Genomic DNA, 19,564 nt, shown 5'->3' with positions numbered 1-19,564 from the left:
AAATTATAAATTTTCGAAGACAAAATAGCTACTATTATCACTATCGATTCATAACAAAATTAGCACTCGTACTCCTACTCTTACTGCTGGTTCATATTGATAAGCCGGTAATACAAAATCAATTTTCCCTATCGATTCATATGAATAACTAGCAGTAATAATAATTTCATCAAGAACCTACAACAATACACTATCGATGGGTTTCCTAAATTGAGGGAATACGTGCTAAGTAAATCGCAGCATGCTGCATGGACAAATTTAATGTGCCGCGAATTAATATGGTCACTATTATAAATTACTTGTACTTGATTTTTTCCTTCCCCGTATGGATCCTTGATTTGACGTTCTTGATAAGGGATAACCGCATTATAGCCATACGCTGACAATATAGATAGAGAGACCTGTATACTCCCCTTCAGTTTCTTAATATACCGTAATCGTGCGTTTTGATTACAACTTTTTGGAACCTTCATTCTAACACCAATAGTTTAGAAGGAAATATTTTTCATTTTGAAACCTTGAAATACAAACTAATTTTGAATACTATTGGCAACTGAAAACCATTTACTTTTCATCCTCAGCCACACGGATGATGACTTCCAAAAGGCGTACTTTCTAGAGTTCCCCCTCAACCAAACTAGATGCTGTCTTCCTCCTAGCCCATGTTGGTGTTGCTGGAGAAATTTAATCGTGTACATTGCTAACTCTTCATTTTTGGGTATTACGTACACTCGTGTTGGTGTTCTAGTTTTTCTCCATTTTCCTAATGCGATGTGATCCGTGATGACGGTTCATGCGTGGTTGTATTTTACTATATTTTATTCAATTATTAAATGGCAGAACTCATGCCACGTTTTCAAAAAGAAAACCTTTTCATTCACACGGCTGACAATTTTAAATAACATGAACGGATGACTTTGAGATACATATAGGATTGTTATATGATGTGACATTAGTTATAATCTCGAAAGTACATCTGAAGGATCATTAGATCTAAAATTATTATTGATTCCCAGAATATATAATAACATACTTAGAGGCTATCAAACGCTACTCTACAATTAAGTTATCATAAATGTAACTATTGGGTTTGCCATAAAACATGCCATAGGATATGAGCGATCAAGATAAAAAATTTCCCTCCTAACTAATAGGAGAGATATCTCTTGACCCATCAATATGGTTGGATCAGAAAGTGTATGACCATGCCAATATGATAAAAGAGTTAATCATGAGTTTGATAATCCACTACAAGATTGAGTGAATGGTTGAGCTATCATATGGATAACACGTATCTCACCTTGAGCTCAACTGGTATTGTGAGGCAAAGGGATCAGTGCGTGAGTATATAAAAATTCCGCCGCTATGATCTTTGTGTATATTCAGAACTTAATATATCATGATAGGGACCACTATTTGTTTTGGTGTGAAAAAGGGTTTCTGAATCGTGACAGTTTATACATGAACCTAACAAGTCACACATTTAATGAGTTGAAACAAAACACACGAATTGTATCTGTAAGTGGGTTGGATTGGATTGTGATCCATGATGGATTAGAGTCCTAATAGGTATCAACGTGGGAGCCCATTAGTGAGCTCTATATAAAGGGAGACGTAAGGTGAGACCACTATGCCAGAACAGCACATTAGTGACAGGTGATAACAGTCATTAGTGATGGTTATGGCACCCGTCACTCTTATTACATCACTAATGATAAAACATTAGTGACAGGTTGAGACCCGTTACTAATGATAATCACCAGTGACGGGTCATAATTGAGACCTGTTACTAAAATACGTCTCCTATGACCTGAGCATGCATGTTACCCGTCATTGTGGCCATCATTAGTGATAGGTTTATATTCCACCTATCACTAAATATCGATCCCCAGTGACGGGTAGCTTAACAACCCATCTCTGAAACTCAGTCATTAGTGATGGGTGTTAACTACAAACTGTTACTACTGACCGAGTCATTAGTGATGGTTTCGTACCACCCATTATTGGTTATTGAGTCATTAGTGATGGGTAGATTCCAACCCATCTCTGGGACTCGATCATTAGTGACGGATGATAGCAACAACCCGTCACTAGTGACCGAGACATTAGTGACGAGTGTATTTACCACCCGTCACTAATGACCGAGTCTCAGAGACAGGTAGCTACAACCCGTCACCGGTGTTATGAGTCATTAGTGACGGGTATCTTTTCATCCCGTCTTTAATGACGAGTTCCAGAGACGAGTTGGAAAGCTACCCGTCATCAGTGACTTGGACATCAGTGACGGGTAAATTTACCACTCGTCACTAATAGTCTCATTCCCCTAAGGGATTTACCTATTTCCTGGCTATGTCGTGAGTGCAACCACAAATTACATCAAGATAGTTACAAATTATATAAGTCGAAAGTGCAACCACATATTACATAAGAGCCCTGCCTCCCTACAATAGAACTCACCTTTTAAAGAGACAACTTTGGTCATTAAGAACGAGGCGATCCATACTCGAATGTTAGTTAGTGCAGAATCCTTGATGTTGCCATCCGGTAACCTGAATTTCTACTAAATGAAAGTAGTTATGGAAAAAGTATGCAATCACGCGAAGCTTCTTTACCATCTTACGTCACTGTTTTAGTTGATAGCTATGTGTTAATTTATTCTTTTGACTTTTCCTATCCAAATTTTGAATAATTATTTGGATATATAGATAGCTTGATATGAAAATATCGTCAACTTCAAAGTTGTAGATCCTGTTGAGAGCTATAAATTTTATATAATGTTTGTCTCCATATGACTCTGTATGAAAAAATTACAAATTTCGTAAGACAAAATATCTAGTATTATCACTATCGATTCATAACAAAACTAGCACTTGTGCTCCCTCTACTCTTACTGCTGGTTCATATTTATAAGCCGGTAATACAAAATTAATTTTTACTATCGGTTCATATGAATAACTAGCAGTAATAATAATTTCATCAAGAACCTACAGTAATACACTATCGATGGGTTTCCTAAATTGAGGGAATACGCCACTACTACAAAAACTATTTTTCGAGACACCTAAGTTACCTTTTCACAGTCGGTTCATTTAAAAAACTGCCTAAATAGATGGCAAGAGCTTCCTGCAGTTACGGACCGTATGTGGAAATAAATTTTCACAGACGGTTCCTTATATAAACCGCTTATGATAATGGATGATTATCACAGGAGGTTCACATAAGGAACCGCCTGTGAAAATAGTCATTTCCACAGGCGGTTCCTTATGTGAACCGCCTCTAAAAATGATCATACATTAAAAAATTTATAACTTTTTCATATAAAGTCGGATGAGGAAAAATTCTATATGAGAATTGTAGCTCTCGATGAGATTTACAACATTGTTATTGACATTTTTTATTTGAAGTCATTTAAGGGTCCAAATAATCATTTTAAGTTTCAAATGATTATTTGGACATCTAAATGACTTGAAATGAAAAAAAATCAACTACAAAGTTATATATCTCGTTGAGAGCTATAATTTTCATATAGAGTTTGTTCTCATCCGATTTTGTATGAAAAAGTTATGAATTTTTTAAGATAAGCTGTTACTCATTTTTATAGGCGGTTCCTTATGTGAACTGCCTGTAAGAATTGATGGTTATTTCTACGGGTGGTTAATTAGGTGAACCGTATGTAGAAATCGGTGATAATTTATTTAAAAAATTCATAATTTTTTTATACGAAGTCGGATGAGGATAAACTTTATATGAAAATTGTAGCCCTCGACAAGATCTAGAACTTTGTGGTTGAAAAGTTTTTTATTGAAGTCATTTAAATACTCAAATAATCATTTGAAGTTTGGGATAGAAGATATCAAAAGAATTACATATGTTAATATGGTCAATAGTAGTTCTGTGGTGGAATGGTGATGAGAGTTCGCGCGAGCTTAGAGGTTTCGAGTTCGAGTACCAAAAACCGGGTAGCACGAGTATTTCGCGCGAAGAAACGTGGGTGGTGCCTGGTCGGTCCAAAAAAAAATTTGCTTTTTTTCAGATAAAAAATATCGATTCAGGAACCGCTTATCATAAGCGGTTCGCTTAAGGAACCGCCTGTAGAAATAAATTTTTCACAGGAGGTCCACTTAAGGAACCATCTATGGAAAGCTATTTCCACATGCGGTTCCTTAAGTGGACCTTCTGTGGTAATAGATTTTTACAGATGATCTTTTTTGCGCCTGTGAAAATCGTTCATTTCTACCGGCCTTCGATCACAGACAGGTACACTAAACATGTATAAAAACGAGTTACCATCCATCTTAAAAAATAGTCTTTTATAGTGCGTGCTAAGTCAAACGCAGCATGCTGCATGGACAAATTTAATGTGCCAAGAATTAATATGGTCACTATTATAAATTACTTGTACTTGATTTTTTCCTTCCCCGTATGGATCCTTGATTTGACGTTCTTGATAAGGGATAACCGCATTATAGCCATACGCTGACAATATAGATAGAGCCCTGTATACTCCCCTTCCGTTTCTTAATATTCCGTAATCGTGCGTTTTGGTTACAACTTTTTGGAACCTTCATTCTAACACCAATAGTTTAGAAGGAAATATTTTCATTTTGAAACCTTCAAATACAAACTAATTTTGAATACTATTTGGCAACTGAAAACCATTTACTTTTTATCCTCAGCCACATGGATGATGACTTCCAAAAGGCGCACTTTCTAGAGTTCCCCCTCAACCAAACTAGATGCTGTCTTCCTCCTAGCCCATGTTGGTGTTGCTGGAGAAATTTAATCGTGTACATTGCTAACTCTTCCTTTTTGGGGTATTACGTACACTCATGTTGGTATTCTAGTTTTTCTCCATTTTCCTAATGCGATGTGATCCGTGATGACGGTTCATGCGTGGTTGTATTTTACTATATTTTATTCAATTATTAAATGGCAGAACTCATGCCGGGTTTTAAAAAGAAAATCTTTTCATTCACACGGCTGACAATTTTAAATAACATGAATGGATGACTTTAAGATACTGTTAGGATTGTTATATGATGTGATATTAGTTATAATCTTGGTAGTACATCTGAAAGATCATTAGATCTAAGATTATCATTTATTCTCAGAATATGTAGTGACATATTTAGGGGCTATCAAACGCTACTCTACAACTAAGTTGTCATAAATGTAACTATTGGGTTTACCATGAAACATGTCATAGGGTATGAGCGATCAAGATGAAATTTTCCCCTCCTAACTAATACGAGAGATATCTCTTGACTCATCAATATGGTTGGATCAGAAAGTGCATGACCATACAAATGTGATAAAAGAGTTAATCACGAGTTTGATAATCCACTACAAGATTGAGTGAATAGTTAAGCTATCATATGGATAACACGTATCTCGCCTTGAGCTCAACTGGTATTATGAGGCAAAGGGATCAGTGCGTGAGTATATCAAAGTTCAGCCGATATGATCTTTGTATATATTCGAAAGTTAATGTCATGATAGGACCACTATTTATTTTGGTTTGAAAAAGGGTTTCTGAGTCATGACAGTTTATACATGAACCTAACAGGTCACACACTTAATGAGTTGGAACAAAACACACGAATTGTATCTGTAAGTGGGTTTGATTGGATAGTGATCCATGATGGATTAGAGTCCTAATAGGTATCAACGTGGGAGCCCATTAGTGAGCTCTATATAAGGGGAGGCGTAAGGTGAGACCACTATGCCAGAACAACACATTAGTGACGAGTGATAACAATGATTAGTGATGGTTACGGCACCCGTCATTCTTATTACGTTACTAATGATAAAACATTAGTGACGGGTTGGGACCCGACACTAATGACAATCACCAGTGACAGGTCATAATTGAGACTCGTCACTAAAATACGTCTCCTATGACCTGAGCAGGCCTGTTACCCATCATTGTGGCCATCATTAGTGATGGGTGTATGTACCACCCGTCACTAATTATCGATCTCCAGTGATAGGTAGCTTTCCAAACCGTCTCTCGAACTCGGTCATTAGTGACGGGTGTTAACTACAAACCGTTACTACTGACCGAGTCATTAGTGATGGTTTCATACCACCTATTATTGGTTACTGAGTCACTAGTGACGGGTAGATTCCAACCCGTCTCTGGGACTCAGTCATTAGTGACGGTTAATAACAACAACTCATCACTAGTGACCGAGTCATTAGTGACAGGTGTATTTACCACCTGTCACTAATGACCGAGTCCCAGAGACGGGTAGCTACAACCCGTCACCGGTGTTATGAGTCATTAGTGATGGGTATCTTTTCAATCCGTCTCTAATGACTGAGTTCCAAAGACGGGCTGGAAAGCTACCCGTCATCAGTGACTCGGACATCAGTGACAGGTAAATTTACCACTAGTCATTAACAGTCTCATTCCCCTAAGGGATTTACCTATTTCCTGGCTGTGTCGTGAAGCAATGTCAGGATTTGACAGCCATCTTCTCCTACAAATAAGACACATTAAGACACATCGAGGCACATCCTAATACATTCATACCATAGTCATGAGATATGCAACCACAAATTACATAATCAAAAGTCCTCGAAACATACAACGGCACAAGTCCACATCAAGAGCTTGAATTACATAAGTCGAAAGAGAAACCTCGAATTACAAAAGTCAAAAGTGCAACCACAAATTACATCAAGATAGTTACAAATTATATAAGTCGAAAGTGCAACCACAAATTACATAAGAGCCCTGCCTCCCTACAATAGATCTCACCTTTCGAAGAGACGACTTTAGTCATTAAGAACGAGGCGATCCATACTCGAATGTTAGTGAGTGCAGAATCCTCGATGTTGCCATTCGGTAACCTGAATTCCTGCTGAATGAAAGTAGTTATGGAAAAAGTATGCAATTCGCGTGAGCAAAATCATTTTGTCATCGGATATTTGTAATGAATAAAAGCAACTATGAAAAGACTATGCAATTATCTTACATCTGGGGATTTCATATCCTTTGCTGCCATGAATAGCAGCATGTGACACGCAACGTAGAATCCGCAAGAATTGTCCGGTGGTTGTTGGTGACACTGGAGAGGGAAAAACGTTAGTTTGAAAAGAAAATATGTAGTAGTAGAGTATTTGCAAATATGTCTTCTAACACTTACCGTGAAGGCGGTCTTATGTGTCAGTGTGTGGGGCTCCTTCGGATCATACTTTGGTTCACATCACAAATAAATGTCAAAAACCCTACATGTGAATAGGGATCTAATAGTCATTATTTGGTGTAAGTTTGAAAAGTTCAATATGTAACCTAAATCATGAAGAGCTTACTCGTCGAGGATTTGTTTGACGAAAGTATAGTTACGTTGTCCCCGTTCGCCGTTAGGTCACATCACTGGTCTTGATGAATCGAGGTACCAGACAAGTTCCACTTGGGCAATGACTAGTAAGATCCAATAGCCACCCGTGTTGTGGGAGGCCATCATGTAGTCCCTCTTTGAAAAGTGGCTCATTGCCCAAGGCACATATTACACAATGAATTCTCTTTGTTGTTCCATCAAAGAAATAGTCAAATTTTGGGGGTCAAGGAATCCGAAGGGCTCCTTCTTTCTCGTTTCTTGTATCAAGTGTCTGTAGATAAGAAATTAGTTAGATTGGAGAATTTAGTGGTAATAATTAATGAACGTCTAATTTGAAAAGGCTTACAATGTAAAGCATCACAATAACCTCATGTCCAGGCCATCAAGGTTGAAGAGGTCGTATAAGTCATTGAAGCCCACGAGGAAGTAGCCGTCCCCAGTCAAGAAGTGATGATTTTGGTAATATAAGACAATGGAAACCTTCTTCTCTCTACAACCTTGCAGGTAGTAATTATGCAACTCAACACAAGGTTATCCCATCCGCTAAATTGGATGTACCGGCAGCAAGGGCATCCCAAGCTTGAATTTTGGGTTTTCCTTAGTCCAAGCTTCCTCTATCCAACACTTCTCGGTGATTGAGTCCTTACCAGAGGACTTGGATTTCTTCGGCAACTGCTTCTTGGACCCTGGCCTGGACTTCTTCTCTGGGCTGCCCTCAGGTTGCTTAACTGTAGATAGCGAAGTGTGCAAAGGTGACACAACTAGCGCATCTCGAGGATGAGGTTGGAGTAGGGAACTTGAAAGTCTAGGCGGATCGCTCCTAGATACCGTGTGCACCACGATGTCCACCCTCTTCCATTGGATCCTTTGAAGATGAGCTTGACTTAGTTTTTTGATCTCATCATTGTGGGGATGGGTAAATCTGTGTCCACGACATTGGCATGTACAAAATCCACGAATACCATGGCATAGTCAGGACGTATCGGGACCGTATGTAACACCTGGACATTTGAATGCACCTGGCCCTTTGCAACCTCAATATAGTAGCCTCTAGGTATTATGACCAGCGAGCATGGCGTGGACCCATTGAGAAGGTCTATGGTATCGTGCTCCACAGATGGGGAGAAGACAGGTTGTTCAACTTCCCTGGAGGCTTGACTACTCTCGTGTCCAGCAATGAGGCTACCACCCACTGGTGCACTAAGAATTACGACTCCATGTGCCGCAAACCTTTGTATGATGTCTTGATAAATGATCTCCCTGATTGACTGGGTCAATGCTTCCACATCTATTGGGACTAACCTCTTCCTCTTCTTATACATCCCGACATGTCGAGGAAACCCAACTTCCAGCCTGGGAACTGGACACGTCTCGAACATGACCTGGGTGCTCAGGGTGTTCCAGCGCAGTGGAAAGCACGTCATGTTCCTTGACCCTGTTGAATGAACTTTTGGAGGAGTAGGTTGCTATTTCTTTCACCTTTTGAGTGACTGTCTCGATTTCACTAGATTTGAAGGTGATTTCTCCACTATATGATAGTGTACCCCTCGCACGTAGATACTATTGCGATCGTCACGGGAATTACAACCAAGGATTCTCGCGGCCTTAGTTGGCTAACTTTGCATCCTCCGCCTGCCATTTATCCCTTTTCCCCATGTACCCACCTGTGCCTAGGTTGTGATTCTACTTGTTCTTTGCCCGAAACTGCTTCTTTGTTGAACTCTCTGTTTGGAACGTCTTAGAGCTCTTCAACGCCACAAAAGCTTCTCAATCCTCTATTTTAATATATGGGTACTTGCTGAAGGGCTCTTTTGCTATATACTCGTTCACAAGCTTGCTCTTGTAGCTTCTCCAAAGTTTGGCGATCATTTTCATAGCAGCCCTACAAGCCTTCGCCTTCATGTTCTCTGGGAACTCCAGAAACGAATTTACACCATCATTGAACAAGGTGTTCTTTTGATCCACAGTGAGTTCACCTCATCACCAATTTCCATGATGGTAATCTTTTCAGTCGGCCACTTTGCTTGTGCCCTTGCCTTTCGTATTGTTGCTCCACTAGGACCTAGTTGCGCAGACGTCTGACTGGGAGCTTGTGCTTTGTCAGAGGATTCCGATGACTCGTTGGCAGACATCTAGTAGATCCGAATATGCAGATACAATTGTATAAACTTAGTAACTATATTCACTTTTATATGATTTGATGTATTTCTTATCTAAAGCGAAGGATCCTACCTAATTTCTAATAGAAAAAGATAAGTCCTAATCCAATTTGAGGATATGTGGCCGGAGTAGGTTTCCATGCTCTTGTACGGTTCTGGAGAAAATTTCGGCAGCACCTCCCCGCTGTTCTCCAAATACACATCTCGACAATGAGCTGAGAGGGTGTGTATCCGGAGAAAAACAAGGAGAGACCACCGAATTCTCTCTAGAACTAGACAAGAGCACAGAAACCTGCTACTCGGGCCACATATCCTCAAACTGTCCAAAGTACATAGATAATTCAGGAGCATCTTCTTATAAATATGACGAGTTGCCAAGTCATATTTATAATCAAACACTCCCGAATGGGAGACGACATAATGGGTTACGCAACCTAAATTCATTTTTGGGATTTTCTTATAATGAAAATTTTAACCATCATGAACTTGTTGTGCCATATGCATACATTAGTGACAAGAATATACAACAGCAGATAAGCAAGAATAGGAATTAATGTGTGCTGTCAGGACTGAACATAAGCAAGAATAAAAATAGGTAAACATGGAAATTGCATATGCCAAGCATTTAAGCATCAAGAACATGTTTCTGTTATCAAGTTTTACTCTCAGAAAGTGGGTTACGACTGCAGTAGAAAAAGGGGGGATTTTATCAAATTGATTGTACTTGTCCTCATAACCACGTTTTCAACTCCGATGATCCGTCTTTTCCCGACAAGAACCACATGAAGTTTCTTATCTACCATGTCAGTCACATAAAACACTTGGGCAACTTGTTTAGCAAGTACGAAAGATTCATCCTTACACCCGACAAGTTTGAGATTAGCGCTAGTGAATCCATACTTATCTTTCGTAACACCCTTTGTCCTGTGTACCCAACGGTACCAAAGAAGGGGTACCTTGAAGACCATGTAATCCAGTTCCCAGATATCCTCTATCTGACCGTAGTATGTGCTCCTGTGCATGTTGTTATCATATGCATCTATATGGACACCGCTGTTCTAGTATGTGTTTTTTGATCTTGGGCAACCGTGTAAAATGTGTAACCGTTTATATCGTACCCTTGATATGTTGTAATTGTTATATAGGGTCTGCTACTAGTTTCCTGATCAAATCACTTGTAGGAGTACTCGATTGATTGATTTGATCTCGAAACCAAGTGTTGGACCTTTGCATATGTTGCTTCACAAGCCAAGTTTCGGTCCGCCCTGGATTCTCCTGAAGAAGCAACTGCTTGTGCTTGTCGATATATGGGGATGCTTTGCTCATTTGTTGCAACACGAGGAAATGAGCTTGGTCGTATGCCTTTGGCTCAGGAATAATTACATGTTTCCCCAGAATTCCTTGCCCTGCGAGCCTACCCTCGTGGCGAGAATGAGGCACACCAATTGGGTTATCTGGGTCCATGTAATTAATGCACCACTCCACTACCTCCTCTGTAGAGTAACCCTGCATGATGTAGTCCTCAAGAAAAGCTCAATTCCTTACATATGACTTGAGAATGCCCATGAATCACTCATATGGGTACATCTAATGCAGGAACACAGGATCAAGAAAATAAATCTCCTTCACAAGGTGAGTTGTGAGATGGACCATGATATCGAAAAAGGATGGTACAAAATACATCTCGAGAAGACATAGAGTCTTGAAGTGTCTTTTTTCTAGCTTGCCTAGCGCTTTCGAATCGAGTACCTTCTGACCAATTGCATTGTAACAAAGCACATGCTCATGATAGCCTCTTGAACACTAATTGGCAACATGTTTCTAATTCCAACCGCAATCATTTGTGTCAACATCACATGTCAATCATGATTTTTCATGCCGGCAACTATTTTTAGCTCTTTCACTGAAACAAGTCTTCTAATGTTGAACAAGTAACCGAAGGAAACTTTCACACCGTGCAAGAACTCGCAAAAAAAAATTTCTCCTTCTTGGATAGGGTGATGCAAGATGGGGGTAGGAATTTTCTCCGGCCTTAAGCCCATTTCTTCAAAGTCAGCTCTTGCATTTCATGATCTTTTGTTTTCCCCTTCATATTGAGCATTGTACCGAATAGACAATCGCAGATATTCTTCTCTACGTGCATGAGGTCAATACAGTGACGAATGTCTAAGTATTTCCAATAATCAAGCTCCCAAAGAATTGATTTCTTGTTCAATATTCCATTTTCATCAGTCGTGGATAATCGTTTTTGCTTGCCAAGGACAAAATTGATATCCTTAACCTTATCATAGACATCTTGCTAGCTGAAATGCCTTGGAGGTGATGCTTTCTCCCTTGTGCCGTCAAACTGAGACTTCATTTTTCGATACCGGTGGTTCCTTGGAAGGAAACGTTGATGCCGCATGTACACTGTTTTCTTTGACTCGTTCAATCACATACTCTAAGTGTCATCTAAGCATTGGGGGCAAGCTTCACCTTTTCTTTTACTATGCCCTGACAAGTTACAAAGTGCTGGCAGATCATTGATGGTGACGAACAACATGACATGTAGGGTGAACTATTATCGCTTGTATTGATCCCAAACCTCAACACCTTCAGACCAGAGTGCTTTAAGATTATCCACCAAAAGCTTGAGGTACACACCGATGTCATTGCCAAGTTGCCTCGGACCAGGAATTAAGGTCGACAACATAATGTATTTTTGCTTTTTACAAAGCCAAGGTGGAAGGTTGTAGATAGATAGTACAATAGACCAGGTGCTATATGAGGTACTCATGTTACCGAATGTATTCATGCTATCTGTGCTAATAGCAAACCTAATATTTCTTAATTCTTCAGCGAACCACCCAAATGTGGAATCAATGGTTCGCTACTAAGTTGAATCTGCAGGGTGCCTTATCATTGCGTCGTTCTTACCATCCTTCTTGTGCCAATGCAACAATTGGGACTCATTTTTGTTTTGGAACAAACGCTTCTAATGGGGGATTACAGGGAAATACCACATCACCTTTCTAGGTGGCCCTTTTCTATGGTTGCCTTCCTCCATGTCATCACCATCATTTCTATGCTTGTATCGATGGGTTTCACAAATAGGACATTGATCCAGGTCTGCATACGCTCCATGAAACAGGACACAATCCTCCTTTGATGCATGTATTTTTTGTACCTCGAATCCCAAAGGACAAACTATCTTCTTCGCATCGTAGACGGTCTTGGGCACCTTGTTCCCCTCTGGTAGCATGTCCTTTAGCAGACGCAACAACGCTTTGAAACTCTTATCGGACCAATGAACAGCAACGTGTATTTCTCCTTACAGCTAGGATAAAATGGTGTCTTCGAGCCTTGCCATCATTATACTCGTCATGCCCCTTAGCATCACTATACTCATCGTGCCCCTCAACATCACTATACTCGTTGTGCCCCTCAACATCATCCATATCACTGGCTGGCGGGAGCCCTTGATCCACACTGCCGTCTGGGAGGACCTGATCCATTTCCCCTTCGTTAAGGTCTTCCTCGTTGTGTTTGTTCCAAACGTGATATGTCTCTTTGAATCCATGCCTTAATAAGTGATCGTACACATTGTTAGGTTTTAGGAACTTCTTCTCACTCTTGCAATCACAGCATGAACACCAAATTGCCGTTATACCCCAACCTTCCATATCTGCCATTGTGACAGTCAAGAAAGACTTCACCCCACTTATGCACTCATTACAAGTACGACAATCTAAGTACATCAAACTTCGGTCCAACATCTACAAATTCAAAAAATTTTAATTCTAAATAGAAACGACAGAGAAGATAGAATAAGTATAAAAATTCTAACTCAATTTAACTAAATTAAGTGTCTATGTGTGTTCTAGTGATATTCAAGAGGTCAATTAACATCCAAATATGATACATGTTTATATGACGAAGGATCCTAGCTAATTTCTAATAGACAAAAATAGGTCCTAATCCTATTCGAGGATATATGGCCCGAGTAGGTTTCCATGCTCTTGTACGGTTCTGAAGAAAATTTTCACAGCACCTCCCCGCTGTTCTCCAAATACACGTCTTGACAACAAGCTGAGAGGGTGTGTATCTAGAGAACAATAAGGAGACGCCACCAAATTCTCTCTAGAACCAGACAAGAGCACATAAACTTACTACTCAGGCCACATATCCTCAAACTGTCTAAAGTACGTGAACAATTCGAGCGCATCTTCTTATAAATATGATGAGTTGCTAAGTCATATTTATAATCAAACACTTCCTAATGAGAGACGTAGGTTACGCGTGTACACTAATTAAGGGGGACGATCCACATATATCAAGATATGGGACAAAGACCAAAATTATTGATTCCAACTCAAACCCTAGAATCCACCATGCATATATGACCAATAGGAGGAGGAGAGGGAGGAGGCAAACCTTCAAAGGCTAAGGACAGACACCAACTTCAAATCACCAAAATAATACAAGCTAACAGTTATGTATACCAAAACAACTAGATTACATATTACTATATCATATCATACTCAACGAACTGAGCAAACCTCTCACAAATCGAAACTAAATCCTCTTCACTCTCCTCAAGCGTTTTTATTCGAAAATAGTTGTAGTCAGGCAAAACGAACCCATGCTCCTCAAGCACTTTCAGGCACCCTTCAACGACGGTTTTTTCGGAATGCAACGCAATTGGTGATACCTTGCGACATGCCCTAATAGTGATATCCGTACTACTTTCTCCCCTTGAACATATGTCAAAAGAGATAGATAGCTTCAAAAAATTCCTTCCATCTAGAGTGGATTGCACTAAAGGTACAGTACCACCTATCATAGGGAATACCTCTTTAAGCTATAGGATCGGTTTCACCACCTACATGTTAGGATGATATGAATTGAGCCTAATGTACTATAAAGTCAATTAAATTTTTGTGTCCTAATGAGTGTTACTATGAGCCTAATAATGAGGGAGAAAAAGAAAAGAGGTTACTATAATCGGTCTCGATCGTGACCGATGGGGGAGCGTCGGTGGGGGAATGCCTGGAGGGTAGTCTATGCCTGGTGCGTGAGCCAATGGAGGAGTTGTCGTGATGCATCCAAATCTTCCACCACGACGGCAACGGCCCCTGCCACTACCTTGATCCATCGCCCTAACCCTAGCGGGTAAAGGGGGGGGGGGCAGCGTACGTCAGGCTGTGGTGGAGGGGGAGTATGGCGACGAGGTGTGAACAGCGGTGGCGACGGGAGGAGGAGGCGAGCGGGCGTGAGCGGAGATGAGAGTGCTCGAGAGAGAGAAATGGGCAGGTAAGAGTGGTGGAGTAGATATAAGTGGTAGAAATTAGTGAAAGGTTATAAGGACACATGTGACTAATGAGTCAGTCATTAGTGATGGTAACAATTACAACCTGTCACTAATTACTTTAATATTAGTGATGGGTCTCATAACGACTCGTCATTAATGAGTAGGCTATATTTAGTGACGTGTGCCCATATACCTGGCTCTAATGACTGAATTATTAGTGACGGACATTAATGTGATCCGTCACTAATATCCTTAGTAACGGGCTGTTCGCTCACCGTCACTAACGAACCCTCATTAGTGACGGGACGTGGCTAGGTCCCAGCCCGAGCCACACATTAGTGACAGTCGGCACTAGACTCGTCACCAATAGTGTACTAGTGATGGCTATTGAGGAGCCGTCTCTAATGACGTGTCTCCTTTGATGGTTTCTTACGTAGTGAACACGCACAATTAAACTACTCCAAAATCTTAGACACACCCTGTCTACTTGATCTCCCAAAACCCTTGTCATGCACACGGTACTAGCACATCGGTGCATGACGTTCCACCGCAGCACGTATGCATATTGTAGGTGCACTGTTGTCGTTGCGATGTTGATCAGATCAGCGACACGAACTCAAAGCTGCTGCTGATTCAATTCATGTTCCATTCCAAGTCAGAAGTCTAAATGCTCCCAACTAGGAATTGTTGCACGGGTTAGGAAGTGACCGAGGGGACTGGTGACGGTAAGGTGAAACGGACAAGCTTCGAGCTTGTCAGGGTTTATTGGTTGTTTCATCTATATTGATGCGCATGATGTTAGATCGATCTGCTCCGATTCTTCTTTCAATGCGCTGCATGTCAAATGTTAACGATCAATCATCCTCTACTTGCATATTTTTCTGATTAAATGTATAGAAAATTTTGATTTAATTACGCTATTATAGCCTACTCGTATCATAACACAACCCACAACTAATAGCCAGCACACCTCACTGGTAGACCAACACGGTGGCAACATCACACCGGTCGACAACACACTAGTTGAACCAGAGTGCGACAAAGATCGATGGCAACATCGGCCGACCAAAGCAAAGGTGCCACAACAACATAGATCGATGACACACCGGTCAGACTAAAGCACGACGAAGATCGACGGCAACATCAGCTGGCCAAACGCAAAGGCACCATAGTAACACAGATCAACGACACATCGGTCGGACCAAAGCGCAGCGAAGATTGACGGCACACCGGTCGTACCAAAACAAAGATGCCACAACAACACAGATGGACGACACACCGATCAGACCAAAGTGCGGCAAAGATCGATGGCACACCGGGCGGGCCACATTAGCACAGATCGACAACACATCGGTCAGACCAGAGTGCGGTGAAGGTCGACGGTACACTGGCCGGACCAGCACACTCACGCAGATCAACGGGGGCACGATGGCTTCCGGCACGCCGTGCCAGCATGCGAACACCAACAGAGACAAAGAAAGAGAAGAGATCAGAAGGCAAACAACCTTTGGGGAAACATGAAGAAGCACCCAAGGATATGGCCATGATCGGCAATAGTGGTAGATGGCGAATAAAAGAGACAGAGTAGCCACTTCCGGCAATGGCAAACCGAGGTGACGGCAGATCGAATTGGTCAATTGCGACGGCAGCAGGGCCTCCGCCAAAAAGCAAAAACAATCTCCTCCCTTATGGTGGAACCCCTTTACAACATACATGCCTCCCGTTAGGGGTAGAGATCCAGATAATCAAATTCCTTAGAAATAAAATTAATTTCATGATGAATACTGGATAATTACTATATGCAGGTATCACAGGTTTTTTCGCAATTCGCGAAACATATATCTATCTCAAAAAAATAACCCATAGATGAAAGGAATCCACCCGTAGGTACCTAGGGTATCCTATAAACTAGAAAGTTTACTTCGAAGAATAGGAAGAAAGACTTTTGAGAACGTACGATACCCCTATATATATACAGAGTGAGGGCGACTGCGAACAACAAGCTAATACAAGTCGAACCAGAGCTAATAAAAATCGAAGAAGTCGTTCAAACCTTTTAACAAACTAGAAGACACTCAAAGCCAAAAAAAAAATCAACTAGATTTATATCCATCTAAACTAGCCACATACCTATTTTTAATATGCTCAGATTAATACAAAACAAATAACATATAAGTTATTATAGATCTGAACTTGTATAAACTGCTTATATTCTCCTGTGATTCGTCCATAAAAACAACCCTATTTTTTTTAATAAGTTTTATGTGGATTTGAAGGCCGAGCTGTTACAGATAGGGGAAAGGACGGTGGCTTATTCAGGGAGGCAGGTGCTGGTGCTGGAGAAGGACACGGGGGTAGGAGACAGGGCACACATCCGGAGTTTTTTTTATTTTTTCAAGTTTAAATTTAAATAAATAGATTCCCGGCGAAAAGATTTGCAAAAATAGGCGCCCACCGCCCTCTCAGAGGGCTGCAGCCCTCTCAGAGGGCGGGTACGGGTGCTAACCGCCCCCTGAGAGGGCGATAGGCCTAACCGCCCCCTCAGAGGGCGGCAAGAGGGGCTAACCGCCCTCTCAGGGGGCGGTTAGGCCCTGGGGGGTGGTTAGCCCCTAGCCGCCCTCTGAGAGGGCGGTTAGGGGATTTTTTTCATGTAAAATTAATTTTTTTCCATTTTTTCCTATAAAAATATATTATTTTTTAATTGAAGGAAAAAAAAAGAAGGGGTGTAAGGAAATTAAGAAATTAAATTTGGAGTAGGTTATGTAATAACGGGAGGAAAAAATCAGTAATTAGTAGTTGCAGCATTTTACGTGGGTATGGGGTGCGAACGAGGACAAACATAGTATTGAACACATAGTGAAAACATTACAATACACTGTAACTGCGACGACACGATGAGAAAACAAAGGTGGCATGTACGGTTCGCACTAAGACCTTATTAGTGCCCCGATCCTAATCATAACATGCCTTAGGGAAGGAAAGTATGTCGGGTTACATTAGGTACTCTCTATTGCGTGCATCTAGGATACTTTCCCTTTTGGAGGGCATCGGGACTTGCCGCCTTAGCACGGCGGGCTCTCTCCCGCTTCCTTTCCCCTCAGCCTCTCGAGCCTGAGCCACGGTACGGTCGTGTGCCGCCTTCCTCATGCACTCTTCTTCCTCCCGCTTGAGACGAAGTTCCTCTTGCTGTTGCTCGTACTCCCGACGTGCGTACGCTTCCCTTCTCCACCTCATGTTCATGTCGACCCACAGCTTTTGTGAGTCATTTTGCTCATTGTCGAACCACTGAATAAAATCACAGAGCAGTGGAGGGGACTGAACAAATGGAACAAGATGAGCGGTTAGTAAAAGAGGGTGCGTAATTGGAAGAGATGAAGCGGACATCTGTTACCGTACCGGTCGATAACCAGTTGTTGCATTGCGAGGCTTGTCATACTCGTAGTTGGCACACATGAAGAAGCGTAGTCCATAGGTGTATGAGATGTCCTACGACTCGCGGAGCTTACAAAGGTCACCACAGAAGCACATTGGTGGTTCGAGACCTTCAGGTACGGTAGTCCCCCAATGTTTCTTTGGTGGGCTCGATGGAGCTGAGGAAGATATTGCACTTGAGAGATATGAGAAATGAGCGATGCTTCTCCGTAAGGAGGTTTGGCTACTTATAGTTGGGGGAGGCAGGAGCATTGGATTCGCTCTTAAAGAAAGGAATTAGGGCATGGGCGTAGCTGGCAGGAGGAGCATCGGATTCCATCTTGAAGAATAGGACAATTTTGTCGTTGCCCATGGTCAGAGATTCCACGTTTATTGGTACCCGTGTTGCCATTTACTGATTTGAAAAAGCTGGGTAGTGTTGTCACATTGTGTTGTCAAGTCATGGTTAAAGTTTAGTGGTGTGGTCACTTGTTCAATGAACGTGTCTGAATATGAAATGCATTTACGAAATGCTAAGTCGACCATACAAAGTGAACGTGTCTTAATACATATGAGCACATCACGAAGCGAATACGCATATGTTAGTTACAAAAAATGTAAAATGCTACTCATGCCTCCCTCGTTGCCGTCGTCCGTGCGCCCCATCGTGGTCCCGATGCCGCTGGTTAACCCTCACGTGACCCCTGGAGTAGGTGAGGGGGTCAGGTGGGCCGACGTGTCTGCTAGGCCTAGTAGGGACCACCGGTGTCGAGGGCTCGTCATGCGTGGGCTGGGTCCGAAGCGGTGCACTGGAAACCTGGGACCGCTGAAGGACGTCGTAGTCAGGTGTGCCCCCGAAGAAGTCACGGACGATGTCGTATGCGGTGTCGGGGCCAGCCTCATCCTCCTGACTAGGGTAGGAGGACTGTGAAGGCTCGGCAGGTGTCCATGTGTACTGGCTGGAGGGGCCTGTGAACAAATAATCACGTTAGATACGAACAATATGGTATTGAAAGTAGTAGTAAAAAATGTATAATTGTACCTGCGTGGTACGACGGTGCAGCAGAAGAAGGCCACGCTGACGTGCCGTAGTACATTGCCGGGGGGGTAGGGTGTGGGGCCACCGAAGATGGACCGGCCTCGTCACCGAAGTAACCTGAGCACAGTTCTAACTTATTTTGCTGAAAGTACTAGAAATTAGGAAGAAGGGTTCCCGGAGTACCTGACTGTGGACGTACAGGGCTCAATCTGCGAGGCTGCGTCGAGACTTGTGGAGACGGACCTAATGAATGTTTAATAACAATAAGTAAAGGATATTGATCAATAATTTTCAAAAGTATAATTCGTACCATGTTGCT

At 41.7% G+C, this 19,564-nt stretch overlaps 1 protein-coding gene across 1 annotated transcript; it reads right to left on the bottom strand.

Moving 5' to 3' along the window:
- Positions 1 to 18,709: 18,709 nt before the first annotated feature.
- LOC133883427 (uncharacterized) lies at positions 18,710 to 19,420 on the bottom strand. Its single transcript, XM_062322755.1, has 2 exons — positions 19,249 to 19,420; positions 18,710 to 19,175 (listed from the first exon to the last, which is right to left on the bottom strand). Exons 1-2 carry the CDS (start codon positions 19,301 to 19,303, stop codon positions 18,832 to 18,834), a joined length of 399 nt encoding a protein of 132 aa, XP_062178739.1. The 5' UTR covers positions 19,304 to 19,420; the 3' UTR covers positions 18,710 to 18,831.
- Positions 19,421 to 19,564: the final 144 nt, after the last annotated feature.

The sequence above is a fragment of the Phragmites australis genome, chromosome 10 (genome assembly GCF_958298935.1).
Source record: "Phragmites australis chromosome 10, lpPhrAust1.1, whole genome shotgun sequence".
Taxonomy (NCBI): domain Eukaryota; kingdom Viridiplantae; phylum Streptophyta; class Magnoliopsida; order Poales; family Poaceae; genus Phragmites; species Phragmites australis.
Note: the sequence above shows the minus strand (reverse complement) of the source record. Positions and strands in the feature narration are given on the sequence as shown.